A 17,713-nucleotide genomic window follows, 5' to 3' on the forward strand; every position below is an offset into this window, starting at 1 on the left:
AATAACCACTAATAAATATTTCAATTAACAGGATAATTAGTTAGTTCATACAATATATGATTCACTTGAATTCTTTCCTATATCTTTATTAGGTTTTGTTTGTTTAAGTTTTTCACACCTTTTATGAGGCCATAGGGGTACATTTATTGTGATACGCTTTGAAATGGTAACTAATATATGCCCTAGCACTTATTGAACATGTTCATGCATAATTAGTGCCAGGTTAATAATTGCCATATTTGCAAATATTCATAATAATGAACACAGGACATGGAAGAATTGAAACAAAATATGTTGAAAAATATTTTAATATTTTCTGAGAAACATTTATCACAACAAGGTCTGTTTACCAAAAATACTCGACTAGAACTCAGTTCATTCATACTGCTTTCTCACATACCTCTTGTAACAATCCAACAAAATAAAGAGCTAGAAAAGATCTGTTGTCATAACTACCCATACCTAAGTATGTAGAAAAGAACATGGACGCTCTTGATACAGAAAAAATACACAAAATAGTTCAAAACAATAAGTAGCTTATACACAAGAAAACAAAGCTGAATGCGGTTTATTCTGTAATGTTGATGCTACCATTTTCCATACTTTAAATTTAACAAAACTACAAAATTGTATCCCCTGTTTTTAAAATGATAATTTACAATCAAAGAGGAATTTGCAAATTTCCAAATACTTCATCAACATTGTCTGAGACAGTCCCCTTTCACCTTCCAAACAAGGCCTTGACACAGTATTTGTGTGCAACAAAACTGACCTTTTTTTATTAATCGGAAACAATTTTCACACTTATTGTCACAGTGACCTTGACCTTTCAACTAGTGACCCAAATTTTAATAGTGGTCATCTACTATCCAATACTAATGAACAATGTTAGTATCAAGCAAGCCAAGTAAGGTCCCCCCGTTGACAATTAATTGATCTGAAACCATTTTCACTAAATGTGACAGCAACCTTGACCTTTGACCTAGTGCAACCAATTTCAAAATGGGGGTCATCTTCTCGCAAAGGCCGATGCACATGTTAGGTATCAGGCCAATTGGACAATCTGTTCGAAAGTTTTTGATCGGAAGCATAATAATGACAAATCCATAACAGTCCAATGAATTCAGTAAAAATAAATGATGAAAGAGTGAGGCTCAAACTAAGAAAATGTATATCTCATTCATTCAAACTCTTACTAATGCTGGCATTTATACTCAACATGATAACATGCATGTATTTACAGGAATATGAAAGTTCAGCATTTGGTATTTCTATGAAGGCTATGTTTGTACACATATTCATCTTGTGATTATGGAGTTTACATGTTTTACACTAGCTATGAGAGGCCGATAACTTTATACAAGGTGATAGAGGGCCATGCATGTGGGTGATTACTATGGAAACAGGATTTGTATAATAGCTTATGTAAATAACATCTTAGATGAACTTTTAAGTCTACAAAAAACTCTGAATTCTTCAAAATAAAAACTCAGGACAAATTTTCAGTTGATTTAATTTTACTTTGGACTCCATTTAACTATAAAACCTGAGAGAATATATTAGTATTGAAATGTTGCAGTCTCTTATTAGTTCTGTAATTGAATACATTGCAATACATCTAGACATTGATTAATTAAACTATCCTTTGTTTTGTTTGCATGTGAATACTGCTAGTTTGTAAATGGGAGTACAAAGCAATATTTTTTAATAAACTGCTAAATGGATATACAAGTTTGTTAAAACAAAACACTGAAAGGACTTTTATTACACAGTACAGTACCTTTAACTCTTACAGTGCTAGAACTGAATTTTGAAGGCCTTTGCAAACAGTTTGGATTCAGATGAGATGCCACAGAACGTGGCGTCTCATCAGGATCTAAACTGTTTGCTATTCTGATAGTATTCTTTGGAAAAAAAAATCGAAGAAAATGCTAATTTTAGAAATTCAGCAGACGACATTTTAGCAGACGACAAATTTCCCAGCATGCAAAGAGTTAACAGATATCAATCCCGTACAATATAGAAGTACTGGTAACCAGGCATAATGAAATGCAATTGAGAACTTTTTTTTTCATTTTCTTGATCAATGCCAAGCACAGACAGATATGTAACAACGATTTGACAAAACAAAGCCAGCTATAAAATAACACAAATTGATAGACATATTTAAATGGGCAACAGTAACTATATAGCAATATTCTGAAATAATGCAACATAAAATAAAACAAACAACATACCGTAACATGTTTGGCTACATAAAGAATGTTTGGCAAGTATATAACATCTAATATTGTGAACAAATAAACCTTTAAATGTACATCTTCAAGTAAGAGAATTCTTAAAGATTCAAAAATATGACAGTATGTTAATGCCATTGTGATATGATAAGCATGTGAAATCATTGGTCCACTAGTATGTCAACATTGAAACCAGAAACTGGTGTATGACTACTTTGTTAATGGGTAAATATGTTTAACATCATTTGGCTTCAATAAGCTTCAATAACCTGTAACAAAGTTTAAGTCACGAGTAATAATAGTGATATTTTTATGATTTTGATTTACCTAAATGAACAGTATATTTATCAAGATATAAAACATGTGGCATTATTATAACAAACTAAAATGTATAATCCAAAATCATTTTTTAATTTAAGAAAAAGCAAATGTCAATAATATTATAATATCCAAAATATTGCTGGTATTTACAGTACATTTCTAGGCACTCATAAAAGTTCAACATTTTTCTGGAAAGTAGCCCAAAATGTGTCCCTTTTAACCATATAAAGTTGTTAAAAAAGTGTTTACTAATTGTATCATACACATTTAATGCGAGTATTTGATAATGGAATAGCACTCCAATTTTTTCCTGGCACGGCCCTTTATGCATGAACTTATTAAATTTTTGAAGAATAAATTATGTTTCGTAATGGAATCGATTTTAATGGATTGAAGAGTACTGCACTTAGTATATTGTTGTGGCTTCATGACACTTGTGCATAACATGGATGAAAAAGAGTGAAACAATCCATAAATATGATTTGTAAAAATTGAGTTCATACGTGCCAGGTAAAATTTGTCAAGCTATATATTGCAATGAGATATCAATTTTGATTTTATTTGAGACGTGAACCAGAGATTCTATATTCCAACATAACAGAAACAAATTACAAATAATATAAACAGATTAACATGGTAACAAAAAGGGTGCAAACAATTGAAACCTCATTTCTCAACTTTCAAGTGTTAATATTGTGTACACTGTAGTTGCAAGTGATTCTATGTTGCCTTCATTTCTCCATGCAATACACATTCTTACCTTTTGCAGGAATGCACTTTAATTTTATCACGTTATAACACACATTTATCAATCAACATCACACCAAGACATCACACAATGAATCTGTCCAAGTTTCAACATACAAGATACATTTTCAATGCATGTTTCTACGGGATTATACATGTACTGGCATAATTGTTCCTGTTAATTTCCGCTTCCATGCTGACCAACCACTGTGGTCGACTGGTCATAAAACAATAAATGTCAGGCCAAGATTTGGCAGCACCATGTTTTCTTTGACAAGTGTATTCCCAACAACTCATCACACAATCAATATTCAACAGTCACACACATGACCTATTCTCCTTCAACATAACAGTATTTCATACCAGAAGCACTTTTAAGAGTAACACTTTCACAAACACAAAAGGACATGTTTGTGTTTTTTCATGCAGAACTTTTGCTTCTATCTTTGAAAATAGTTTTATTTTGCAGCTGTCTTACAAGTCCGCAAAAACATATTAATAAAACCTTTGCATTTACGGTAACAAAGAAATATCATCAGCTAAAAACAACCGTAAATGCTGAAACATGTTTAACCAATTTCAACCGGAATGAATACGTAGTAGTTAACGACAGTATGCGAGTTTGTCATCATACAAGGTAGCCCCGCATATCGTCTGTCGGGTCGGCGGGCTGATGGGAAGACGTGGGCACGGACGGACCGTCGTAGCTTGGGTTAGCAATCACATTCATGCTACCTCCGTAGCTGGAAGAACCTGCAATAAGCAACTGGCCGTGTACAGATATTAAATAAAGAAAGGGGTGTACTTTTTCATTTCTTACACTATCTTAAATGTTTGTGACATGCATTTTATATTTCCTATTGTGAAATTATAATCCCATACTGTTGTTGTGGAAACATGATCCTTAATACCAATCTACCTGCATATTGATGCCTGAAATAATCATGCAGTTTTAATTGTGATAATATGAACAAATTTTACATAACAAATAAAAGACAGTATGACCCAGTCATAAAGGTCTCATATTACTCAGGTCTCAGAGTCCAAATGATTCTATGGGGCATCATTTCAAACATTGACAAATGACTGACAGGCATATTCAAGGATACTTTGAAACTTGACAATATTTGAAATGCACTTAATTTAATCCATAACATCAAGTTTCCTTTTTTTCAGACATAGCTTAGTGCCTTTGATTTTTTTGCTATTTTGTGAAAACCCTGCTTACTTAGGTCAATGAAAATGTCAGTCTTAACTCTTTCCGGCTAAAAAAAGTGAAAATGGCCATCTTCAACCAGCATAAAACCAGATCAGCCTGCGAGTAACTCTCAGTCTGTTCAGGTTAGGGTGGTAAACAAAGCCTTTCAAACTTGAATTTAGTAGGAGAGACCTTTAATTTCTTTTGATTTTAAAAAGTACTACAAACACATCAAAATGTGTATCTAAGCAGAAAAGGGTTAATACACTGTAACTCCAATATAACGCGGATGACCGGGTCCAAGACACACAACAGCGTTATAAACAGATCCGCGTTATAAGCTTTGAGCTCATTTATTGCAGGGGGCTATAATTAATGGTATAGTATAGCCTATAATATAGGTTCTGTGTACTACCATGCTTTGTTGTCATCCGCAAATACATGCATATAAACCGAATCATATCGATAACAGTATACATAATGCTTTTCTAATGTGCACATTTATCCGATAATCCGATAAAGTTACAACATCGCTTGAAAAAATTTAATAATCTTGAACATTTATGACGATAAATATGTTTATGAATTTCATAAACACAACTGTATGCATACGCCATTTTTTAGAAATGTAAATAGAACAGTGCATTATGGGGCAGAGCTTTCACTGGACGAGCGAATTTAAATTTAGATTGAATGCAATACGACACATGTACAGAGAAATCTTTTATTGCGTCATACACCGTCATGCAAAAAAACGTGCTTCCCGGGGACTTTCTGATACCGGGCAAAAATGAAAGTGAATCTCTCTGTGAACAATTACACTACGTTAGCATGTAAATAAATCGTCTGGATTATTTAATTATTTTCTCGTACTCAAACTGAAAGATTAAATGACTAAATACTAGAATGATAATGAAATGACAGAAAAACTTGTTTTATACTGTGCGCAGTATATTTCAAAGCCGCTCCTTTAATATAGTCAAACTGCAATCATATCAAAGAAAGAATGTTTTTATCGTTTTGAATAACTTTAACTTTATAATTATCCCTCTTGCACTTAACTTATTGAAATAAGCGCAACAAACCACTCTGATAGGGAATACATGTAATAAACACTGGCACGCAAGTTTTTCACACCTTTATTGACATTACACAACAAATTAACACCAATTAGCCGTCAGTGTTGTTTAACCTCGTAGCTATTAAAATTGGTTTAACGGACGGTTGAATAAAGCAATCAAGATGTGAACGCTGCCAACTTTAGATTGTTTAAATATACATAAAGTTGCATTACATGGATTTGAATCAGAAATAGAAGGTTGAAGAAAAAACGGGATCCAAGACCCACCCGTGTTATATTGGATTCAGCGTTATAACGGAGAGCGTTATATTGGAGTTACAGTGTAATCCATTTAACACTTTACCACTTAGAAACGTATTTTCGCGCATTTGTAGTCCCTTAGAAAGTTATATTTTATTTAAGCCCTTTCTTACTAGTTTCAAGTTTTAAAGGTTTCATTTCCAACCCTTAGACACTGATGAGCAGCAAACAGCATAAAACCTGAACAGACTGCGATTTACTCGCAGGCTGTTCTGGTTTTATGCTGGTTGCAAAAACCTTCTTCACTTTGCTTCTTATGGGGGAAAAGGTTAAATACCCATCTGTCTTATACCTGGTGCTGGTACATATCTGGGCATAGCCTCGGTGGACTCGTAGTTGCGGGCAGGCAGGGGTGGGATGGCGTGCTCCACGGCCCCCTTGCTAGATGAACGGGTTGGGGGAGGGGGCGGAGTCTTCTGACCTGTACCGCGACTGGACGGACGGCTGGACCGCTCTGATAGCTCCGTTATACTCTGTGGAAGATACCAGTACTGTATCACAGGAACACACATTGTTTGTTTTGCGATAAATATATTTGCCAAAACCAATTTTTTTCATGTATTCTAGAATATGTTCTTGTTTAAAATAAACCAATATCCACATAATAAAATAAAACATTTGAACCAATAAAACATTTTGTTTACATTACACATTGTTTGCTGTCTTTCATATTTGAATTATAACAAATTTAATGAAAAAATGGTTAGTTTAATTAAGAACGGAATCAGCAAAAAATAATGTGTTTATAAAGTATATAAAACAAGAGATTGCCAAGCAATATGGTCCCCTACCATTCAAATTCCACCATTGTCAGTATTTTTTTTTTAAATATTTGTTACCATAGCAACCAGAATTTTTGACGTAGGCACAAAATGAAATGACGTACATAATCTCCATATTGCCATCTATCCATGTTTCAAGTATCATGAAAAAATATTCAAAACTTTTAAAGTTATCGCAGGATCCAGAAAAGTGTGACGGACTGACTGACAGACAGACTGACTGACAGACAGACTGACAGACGGAGTGCATATCATAAGTCCCCTCCGGTTTCACCGGTAGGGGACAATAAGAATGAAACAAATCAGGAATGACCAGACTGTTTTGTTATCAAAAAGCGTGGGGATATTGTGTTTATCTCATCCGTCTGTCCGTCCATCCGTCCGTCTGTCCTGGCCACTAACTCCTCCTACACTATTAGCACTAGAACCTTGAAACTTACACACATGGTAGATATGAGCATATGTGCGACCCTGCACTATTTGGAATTTTGATCTGACCCATGGGTCAAAAGTTATGGGGGTTGGGGTGGGGCCAGGTCAGAGATTTTCACTCATCTTTTGAGGTTATTTAACATTAACTTTTTCATTTCTACACCGATTTACTTCAAATTGATACTGAACCTCTCTTATGACAATACGGTCAATCTCAACTATGCATGGCACCCAGCCCACATAGACCACACCCACCCAAAATTGCCTTTTACTATTATTTCTTTATTTCTACATTGATTCATTTCAAATTGATACTGAACCTCTCTTATGACAATACAGTCAATCTCAACTATGCATGGCCCCATTACCAAGCCTGGGACGCCACACCCACTTAGGCCACACCCACCCAAAATTGCCTGTTAATATAACTTCTTCATTTCTACACCGATTCATTTCAAATTGATAATGAACCTCTCTTATGACAATGTGGTCAATTTTTTTTCAATTATGCATGGCCCCATTACCAACCCTGGGGCGCCCCTGGGTCAAACATGCAGCGTGGGGATACGCGTCGGCCTCTGCCGCGCCATTTCTAAGGTCTCCTGTTTTGCAAGGGTTTGCTTTAGGCAGGTTTCACTATAACATTGCTAAATGTCAATGGATATGATGTCAGGGCTGATTCACACTCTGCAGGAATGAGGATGGGACCATTCAGGATATTTTATGCAGAAGTCCTTACCAAAGAGAATTTGAGAATGTTTTTATTTTTTAATGGGGGTGTGGTGGTGGTGGGGGAAATTGGGGAAGAATTGTTGAAAATAAATTTGCCCTTTAAACAACAGTCTTATGGCTTATTCAGATATTGATACCTTGGGTCGAGTGTGCAGGCCTCCTCCTAGGCGGCCATTGGGCACGTATCTGCTGTGTTGGTCTCTGTAGCTGTCAGCGTAGTCACTATCAAACGTACCCTTGCCCCGTGCACTTGGCTTATAAGCATCTGCTGTAACAGCAACAACTGGCTTTGTATATGCAACATTGTGGACTGTTTCATTTTATAAGAATTTTGCAGGAATATTATTTTTATGGAAATGAAGTAATATTGCCAAGGACCATAGGCAAATTGCAGTACAACTGGTGACAATTTACAATAATGAATATTTGAATGCATTTATGAAAGTTAAGAATATTGATTTGTTTTGTTTTGAAGCAATATAGGGAAATACATTTTCAAACATCTTTATGTAGATATATCGAGTTCAGAATGTGCCTTTGCTTGTAAATGCAAGAGATGAAAAATAAAAACATATGAGCCATGCTCTGTGAAAAGGGGTTTAATGCATGTGCATAATGTGTCCCCCCAGATAAGCGTATGCAGTCTGCACAGGCTAATAAGGGACGACACTTTCAGCTTTTATAATATTTGTCGTTTGAAAATCGTTTCTTCTTAACATAAATCAGGTTTAGGCAGAAAGAGTTGTGCCTGATTAGCCTGTGCGGACTTTACGCAACTTTCCTAGTCTCAACTGACAAGCACCAAGTGGTGCTCCTACCCTAATGTATTCTGTAAGTGCACAAGCTAAAAACAAGTGCATATGATTTGGACTGCAGACAGCCCATGGTGTTCCTACCCTCATACTGCCAGGGAGACTTCCTGCAGCTGTCTGTGTCGCTCCCGTTGCCGTACGGCAGGTCTGCGCCCATTGGGTGGCGGTGGTCAAAAGTGGGCGAGTCCAACTTGTTGTGTGAGTAGGTCACCCCTCCATACTCCGGTGGGGGTAGAAATACGCGCTTCAAGTCATCCTCCTGCAGAGAAACAAGGACGGAGTTGAGTCTTCAGTTGAGGCTGAACCTTTGAGTTGAGGAATATTGAGCCATGTCATACAAAAATGGGTCTTATGTAATATGCGGCCAGTGTAGCTTAAGACCAGCCTGTGAATATGTGCAGTCTGGTAGGGCGCCAACCTGTCCACTTTAAGTCAGGTAAGATTTTGTGGTCTCATTAGCGGCCAAGGTAGCTCCTGACAGACTGCACAATTGCATAGACTGGTCTGGAGCTACACAGGCTGGGTATGGCATAAGACCCATTTTTGCATGATGTTGCTCTATTAATCCTCTTTTAAAATGGGCATAGGCGAAATAATAATTGCCGGATTTTTTTCTCAAACATTATGACATAAAGCAAACATGCACAGTGAAATGAAGTTGTATTGTATAAAATGTATGATATAATGTAAAGGTTTTTGATATTCAGGGTCATAATTTAATGCAACTAAGTAGGGAGCAAATCGCCCCATTGGAGAAAAAAGGTACCGTGTGTCTTCTAATTTCAATGTCACTTGGTACCTTTTTGAACCAAGGGGGCGAAATATACACTGTAACATACCAAATATAACCCATCTGGATGATTTATTTTTACACATGTATATTTGTTGCCAATTAGGTTTCACAATAATCTTGTTATAGAAATATGAAGTTGAAAATGGAGCATAATTTTTTTTAATGCACATACAGAATTTATTATTATAAGGATCAATGCCTGCAAGTTTGAATTTTTTACGTTGAAAAGTGTAGGTAAATGAGGACGCATTTCTGTCTACAAACAGACAGATAGGCGTGAAGGCTTAGACCATAATACACCCCTTTACTTCTTAACAGTGGGTAAAATGATGGATGTATTTTTTGATTTACCATTAATTTACGCAAACAATTAATATAATGTTTTATAATGTTTAAAACATTTTTATAATTTTTTACTGGAACCTTAGAAGAGCTGATGCTATTTAAATTGAAATGTTAAAACAAAACCACTGATAACTATGTAAATACACACATCTCTGTTAAAAACATACATATGTTCACATAAATTTAGTTACTTGTTATCTTAATAATTATATACTTATTTGGAGATGGCTTGTCAATGAGAGCACATATATTTGATATTAGCAATTTGTGATAAATGTTTTGAAGTCACCAAAGTTGTTTCATTGAATAAATTGCAATCGTGCACAAATATGTATCAAAGTGTTAAAACATGCCCAAAATGCAAGTAAATATAGTCAAAAACATAAACTATAATAAAATGTTAAAACTACAAATGTCAATAAAAACTTTACCATCTTGGCCTATATAAAAGCAAAATAAAAGCTCCTGATTAGTGGATATATAACACAAACAAGCCATAATTTAAATCAAGATGAAAGTCTCTAGGTATACTTGAGACATGGTGTTAATTATTAATGTCATTCTGTAAAAAAACACTTTTTGTCAATTTCTGGCCCTGATGATTAAAATGGCTAAAATGGCTTATGTAATTTACTGATAAACATGAAGAAATTCACTAGGGCTAAATAACAATATATAAATACATCATGATACCTCTATATTATAATAACCTGCGTTCATCTCAAAGATTAACAACACAAGAACCAGTCCATGAAATGCTGTATATTAATTTGACATTTTACTAAAAAAATAATTTCTAATATAAAAGTTGACTAAAAGGCATCTATGAGATACAAGAAATATTGCTAAAAACACCACGTGATTGTTTAAACTTGCAAGTATACCCATAGTAACAACTCTGGACAACCGAGTGTAGTGAGAGGGTGGCGTGAAGTGAAGTCTAAGTATAGTGATTAGTACCAGTGCCCCAGATAAGCTGCGTATATGCGTCTTTCACCCTATTAAAATGTTTAAAAAAGCATTATTGCATAAACTCTATCTATAATGCCCTCTGGCGGGGTGCAGAAACTTGGCAAAAGGAGGGCTTGATCGGGAAAATCGTGTATTAACAAGGCGATTCACGTGCCGTTCAAGCCCTGTTACTGTAAAACCATTAAATTTCGTGTGATACGAATTTTCGTGGATTTCGTGGTTCCGCTGAACCACGAATTCAAGTACCAACGATTATTTGTGCATTTTTAATCCGAAATCGGTCCTTTCCAAATGTCATTGCCGACATTCTCTATTGTTTTCGGTTATCTGAGATATTTGATTGAGATATGCTAGGTAATAGAATATATGTTGTTTTCTTGATAAGTGTTTGGGTAATAATACTTTTTAAATCAAGCACGGAATTTAAACTGTACATCAACGATTGTTCTCTTTTACGTGACGTCGTCAAATTAACAGTTTGCAGATTTATCACATATGCCAATTAGTGCAAATTAAAGTTAAAAGAGACATAACGGTTTTCACACCTGTATTTTGGGGACCTTATTACTCAATTGTTACTACTAGGGGACCGATTGAGCAGAGAATTGCAAATATTGTCAAAACAACATTGATGGCAATTAGCGAGCGGGGACCCACGAGATTTCCGCTTATTTGCTCTTATTGACAATTATCGGCAACACTTTCATGCTTCAGTGCACATTAATCACAAGCCTTGCTGTCAACACACATTAGCAGATTATTCTTCGTTATTACTCTGGTTGTTTTAAGAAAAGTTTAATTATTATGACTGTCAATCTTCCCCGAAAATTTGAAATCCACGAAATTACGTGTCAACGAATAAGTTGTTTTTTATTAAACCACGAAATTTCATACCGACGAATTTCTATACGTTTACAGTATGTGTTTTTCATATCCATAATCTGGTCCACGCGCAGTTACTTCCCTTCTCCAGCCTTCGACGACTTTTCAAGCATAAATGGGGAACTGAATAAGCACCAGTCTTCATGCATGCAGGGTTTATGACTATTTCAATCCACTTTTGAAATTATACCATCTGCACTCTCTTGACAAGAGCTTTATTTTATTGGCAACATCAATGAAGTTAAGGTTATTTACTCAACACTTTCAAAAGACTATGTAAGTGTTTATGTACCTTCAACGTTCCTGCTGTAAATTCCAAAATAATTCCTCATTTCTTACTTTGCGCGGCTGCATTTCAACTTTGCATTAATCCAATGTTTAAACACATTTTAAATCGAAAACTGCCTATCTGAAGGTAAAGCCTCTTCATTTCGGATGATGACCGAGTGAGGCATATGTAAAACACAACATTGAACTGTATTAGAATAATCGAATTATTTTGTCGATGTTGAATGAACTAAACATATTTTTTCAATGTTATTTTAATTTATTTTGGTATGTGTGATTTGTTTAGGCAATAATAGCGAAAATACACATTTTCTCGGACATGATCATCTGCGGGCGCTCTCAAAATCAGTTCCTCATGGATTTTTCGAGCGCCCGCAGATGATCATGCCCTCGAAAACGGGTATTATCCCTATAAAGAAATACAATATCATGCGTAATGAAAACGCAACCAATTTGACATTTAAGCACATTCCTAAAATTCGATATGTCTATACAATAGCTTCAATAAAAAATTCTTTGCTCATTTTGGGTATATCCTCTTTGCAATTATTATCTTAATGTGACGTCTCTTTTATTCACAAAGCGTCTGGATGAAGGAGCAGGAAAACAATCAAAGTTATTCAAACGCTCTGCAGACTAGATTTCATAGTTAATTACAGCATCTGACCAAATTATTTACGACAAACATGCGTTTTCAATCTGATTTAATCTGTCGTTCTTTGTGCATGTATTTTGTTAAGCGTCTGTCCTTTCAGTTTCTACAACAATGCGAAATTAAAATGTCGAAGAGAGGTCGAAAGACGTCCGCGATTGCTGCGTCAAAATATCAATCGATCGCAAACTTTTTGAACCAAGAAAGCAAGAGCCATTAAGTGACAAATCATTCGTGTTATTGATTTTTTAAGTTAGATGTTTATATTATGCACAGTTTCAAGAACTAAAAATGTTATGAAACATCAGTTTATGACAGTTTATTATCACAGTTTAAAGTTTTATTGAATCAATAAAAGTGTGCAGCTTCAACAGGAGTAATCTGTATCTGAATGGATATGTTGAAGTGACCTGGAAGATTGGCTTTTATTCAACGGGGAAAGCAGCAAAGATTTTAAGGCACGAATTTTTATAACTCATTTTACCCTATTTCAAAACTGAAATCACCCTATTTTTTAAAATCAATGGGTGAAAACCCTATTTCCCAAATAATTATCTGGGGCACTGTAGTACACAGGACAGGTCCAAGCCTCTACATGACTAGAAATACTAGTATATATATACAAAATCTGGACACAAACGCAGACAGGACAAGCTTGTGAAGTACAGTTTATGGTTGATGTCAACATTCTAAGCGAAGACACGCATTGTGTATTACAGCAATGAATGAATGAAAGAGAAAAAAAACATACAAATAAATTTTATCAGATACAAAAAGGTCATGAAATCAACCACAAATTGCAACATCTAAGACAAGAAAAACTCATACATGTATACAAACACTGACACAAATACACCGTTTACAACACAGAACTAAGTGAAACATGGATTAGGACAAGCTACACCGTGTCTAGAAAACACGTAGGTTACAAGCCAGCGTGAGACACTGTATCTAGATAACATGTAGGTTACAAGCCAGCGTGAGAGTGAGCAGGTGTACGCTCGCCACTACTGTGTACCCACCCCCGGATCAAAACAGCAGTTATCTTTCCATGATGTAGAAGAGGCGGAGCTAGACTGGCCCCCGCCCCCAAGGCATGCGCAGTCACTGAGGCCGCCGGAATGGCGCACCCTTATCTGGTACGCACCCTGCTGGAAATCGGGAGCATGCATACAGGTCACCATGTTAGAGGGCAATACAAGGGTGCAACCACACCAGGACAGCATGGCGGTAGTAGGTACCGTCTTGAACTTTCTGGTGATCTTCCAGTGTCCATTATACAGTAAGTAGGGCGAAAAGCTTTAAACCTTATCTAAGCTAAACTAGAAAATTTGTTTAACATAGCTGAATTTGTATTTAACTTTACCTAGTATACAGTACCTGGTCTATGTGCTAAACATTTTAGCTAAAAAAATTCTTAAACAAGTTAGCAACAACCACAGCCTCAACTCTATACTAGCAAGGTACAACGGCAGCTTTGAGCACAAAATGTATTCATGTTTTTGGAGAAAGTTTACTATTATTACAACTTCTGACACTTTTTTGAATACTTTAATAAACTACAAGATCAAGGACAAAAAGTGAAGTGTACAAAACTTCTGCTTAGGAAAGAAATTGCAACAATCAAAATATATTATATCTGGCTTATATCACTTATTTTATTAAGCACAATAGCACGCAATATCATACTAAGTTGTACTAGCGGGTACGGTGTGCGCCTAGCGACCGGTAGGTCAAAGGTTCACGCCTAGCAACCAAGAGGTCACAGGTTGATGCCTAGCAACCAAGAGGTCACAGGTTGAAGCCTAGCGACTGGGAGGTCACAGGTGTAATCACAAATGTGAACTGAATTAAATTTTGGTATTTTTGAATCAATAAATACAATTTTTACTAAGTTGGTTTAATGATAATTTTTAGGGAGTCATTCTAGATCAACATATTAGCCCCAATTCACCAAAATCAATCAAGCCTGTCTAACACTAAACAGTAAAAAGGTAATTGCTGCTTATTAAAAAGGTAATTGTTGCTTATTATCAAAATGATGTTTTTCAATCTAAAAAAAAAGATGGATGCTAACATTAAACTGTAGTTGGAGTGGATTGTCAGGTCTACTTGACCTGCAGGGCAAGTAACTTTCGAACAAATCTTCAATGCCAGCAAATAACCATAGAGTGGACATATTAAGTACTAATTTTGAAAGCAGACCTACGTTTGTAGTAAATGACTACAAACCATTATTACTGTACAAAATTCTAACCATTACGCAAAGACATCCTTTCAATGAAACATTTAATTTACAATCATTTCTAACCTGCAGAAACATGCATTGGAACAAATTGACACATATTAACGGTACATTTAAAGTGATCCAAACCTCAAATTAATTATCAACAAGTTGTATAGGTAACCTATCCTGCACCAACATTCAGACAAAATCTACACTACACTAACCTCAACTCTACCCGTAATTATGTTTTTTTTAACAATAAACATGACATCCATGATACTGTTAGTTTTGAGCAATCACCCAATGACCTTAACCTCAATATGGGCAGCGCTCTTAGAAAACCGAGCTTGAGCATGTATAGAAAGTGTGTTCCTGAATAGCCAGTGAAGTAAGCATAGGCTAATCAGGGATAACACTTTCCGCTGTTATGATTTTTTCCTTTAAAGGAAATCTAACCTTAACGAAAATCCAGTCTTGGCATTGAATGTTGTCAGGATTAGCAAGTGCAGACTGCACAAGCAAATCTGTGACAATACTTAACACAATGCATTAAGCCCAGTTTTCACACAGCGTTTCTTATATAGAAACCGAACCGGGAAATAACACACCACACAATAACATGGCCATTTAAAGGGACAACTGAAATATTATTACTGGAGGAAACATGTTAGGTTCACATACAGGTCAGTAGGTCACCATGCTAGAAGTGGGCCGAGGATTATTAACAAGGAGAGGGGCATGCAGTCTAACATGCCACAAGTCACTAACAAAATACCTCATATCAAAGGCTCAATGCATACTTTACCATAAAAGTTATTAAGCCATAAAAATATATTGACAGCTTATTAAAACAAGGTCATCTTGTTCTGTTACACAAGCTAAATAGATGATCGTGTTACTAAGATGTCCTATATTGTATTCGAGTTTTGGACATTAAATAATCCTTTATTTATTTTTAATGTTAAAATGAGCTGTCAATATCAAAAAATTATCGATGGAATTGAAAAATTTTCAGGTAACTGCAAAGGGTTTATGCCATCTTAATATAAAAACGCTAGGGATAAAATGAAAGAAAACAAACAAACAAAATACCAGTACTTGGTGAATTAACTTCAATCTATATAAGTAAATTTCACTTTAAGAATATGTTAAAAATCTTGTTCAAGAATGTCCAGTTGGGCACTTCCTTTTTTATGAATATAAGCCACTATGAACTGTGTTGTGCTAAAATGGGCCTTAAGACATAACCAAACAGTGTAGCTCCAGACATGCCTCTGCATGCGTGTACTGTGATGAGGAGTCCGCTAACTAGACCACGATACTTTGCATGACTTTATAACGGACACGGTAGCTCCTGACAAGTTTGTGCAAACACGCAGGCTGAAAAGGAGCTTTGCTGGTCACATATGGCATAATGTCCATTTGCAACGATGTGGCCAATATATATTTGTGATATAGAACCAAGAAACCCGTTGTGTGTTAAGGCCTATATGTGCACAAGATGATGCACCCATACCTATAGTTAGTCCCTTTATCCAATGTGCACATTAAAATCAAGCTCTATTCAAACAACCACCCATCCAAACACACTCTACAAGAAATCATTACGATAAAATAAAAAGTATTGTCAACTGGGCCTTTATCAGGAAAATGACTTTTGCATTATAAACCACATTAATTATTCTTCATTTTGAGCTTATTAATGATGTTAAAAACAAAACTATGACATGTCTGATTTGTATCTTTTGTAGAAAATGAAACAATGAGTTAAACAAGCAAATTCGTTGAATTGATATCCCCCGTCATATAAATTTTGTTTATGGATGTGTGACCTTGACCTTTGCCCCTAGGATTATAGGTGTTGAATGTGAAGCAACCCCAGATGATAGAGAACAACTAAAGCAAGTTTCATGGCATAGTAAGGGAATGACTAAATAATGTATAATTATTATATAATCAAATTTGTGACCTTTGACCTCAACCAGGGCTCGCGCTAGGGGGCGACGTGAGCGACTAAGTCGCTTTCTTACGCCAAACGTCGCCTAAAATTTAAGAAATTGTAGATAAAAAGCGACTTCCAGTCTCCCTCTTATCGGAATTTGTTTACATCCGGTTTTCTCGATGTCCAGGTCTGACTCAATTTTCCAATACACACTGTCGCAGCCCAGAGCGTGTCGCAATTGAGCGACAGGTAATTTGAGGTAAACCCCACCACGATTCTCCCAACCTCTGAACTTATCTAATCGGCGATCGATATTGCTCAAGTCAGCATTCAAATCACATGGTAACTGGCCAATCAACATTGAGTTCGCTCACACATAATATTGGGTCATTCATGCACAGACACTGTATACTTGGAAATACACAGTTGATATCGTAGTCTGCCAACACTATAGTGGCCGATGGCAAACGTCGTATTTAAAGATAAACAAATAAAAAGGAGCCTAACAATAAAAAAATTATTTCTAAGTTGATCACTTTACATTTCTACCAACTATCGATCTGAATAAACAAAAGGATGATTATTAAATAATTAGATCTAAGTCGATGATGTTACACCTTTCTGCCGATTAACGTTTGAAATTAAAAGGTGATAATTAAGTTGTTTTTTACCCACGAACTATGCTATTGAAAAGCAATATGTCAATTATATTGTATATTAATTACGTATTTGCTAGGTTTCCGATTTTCATTTTTTTGCTGTCAAACTATATGCACAATTTGTTTCATGTGCGTAACGCGTACAATTTTTCGGACTGTCGAATTCGGATACATTATTTTTTGTTGATTATAATTTAATTTAGAAGTTCTTTAAAGAAGAAATAGAATGAAGAATACAGATTGGGTGATGTGGACGATGTGGTTTATCATATTTCGAATTGTATTCACATGAAATTGCAATTGGAAAGACT

At 35.6% G+C, this 17,713-nt stretch overlaps 1 protein-coding gene across 38 annotated transcripts in view; it reads right to left on the reverse strand.

Moving 5' to 3' along the window:
- Nucleotides 1-290: 290 nt before the first annotated feature.
- The window catches only part of LOC127873643 (nephrin-like), a 169,757-nt gene continuing 152,334 nt past the window's right edge, over nucleotides 291-17,713 (reverse strand). For 35 of the 38 annotated variants that reach the window (XM_052417622.1, XM_052417533.1, XM_052417569.1 and 32 more), the window contains 5 exons: nucleotides 13,597-13,725; nucleotides 8,727-8,901; nucleotides 7,968-8,098; nucleotides 6,177-6,357; nucleotides 291-4,058 (listed from right to left, as the gene is read on the reverse strand). In XM_052417622.1, coding sequence (XP_052273582.1) covers nucleotides 3,934-4,058; nucleotides 6,177-6,357; nucleotides 7,968-8,098; nucleotides 8,727-8,901; nucleotides 13,597-13,725 — 741 coding nt within the window. In that variant the 3' untranslated portion in view covers nucleotides 291-3,933. The remainder of the gene's footprint in view (nucleotides 4,059-6,176; nucleotides 6,358-7,967; nucleotides 8,099-8,726; nucleotides 8,902-13,596; nucleotides 13,726-17,713) is intronic. The other 3 variants (XM_052417612.1, XM_052417617.1, XM_052417631.1) reach the window with 3 other exon arrangements.

The sequence above is a fragment of the Dreissena polymorpha genome, chromosome 1 (assembly GCF_020536995.1).
Source record: "Dreissena polymorpha isolate Duluth1 chromosome 1, UMN_Dpol_1.0, whole genome shotgun sequence".
In the NCBI taxonomy this organism is placed as follows: domain Eukaryota; kingdom Metazoa; phylum Mollusca; class Bivalvia; order Myida; family Dreissenidae; genus Dreissena; species Dreissena polymorpha.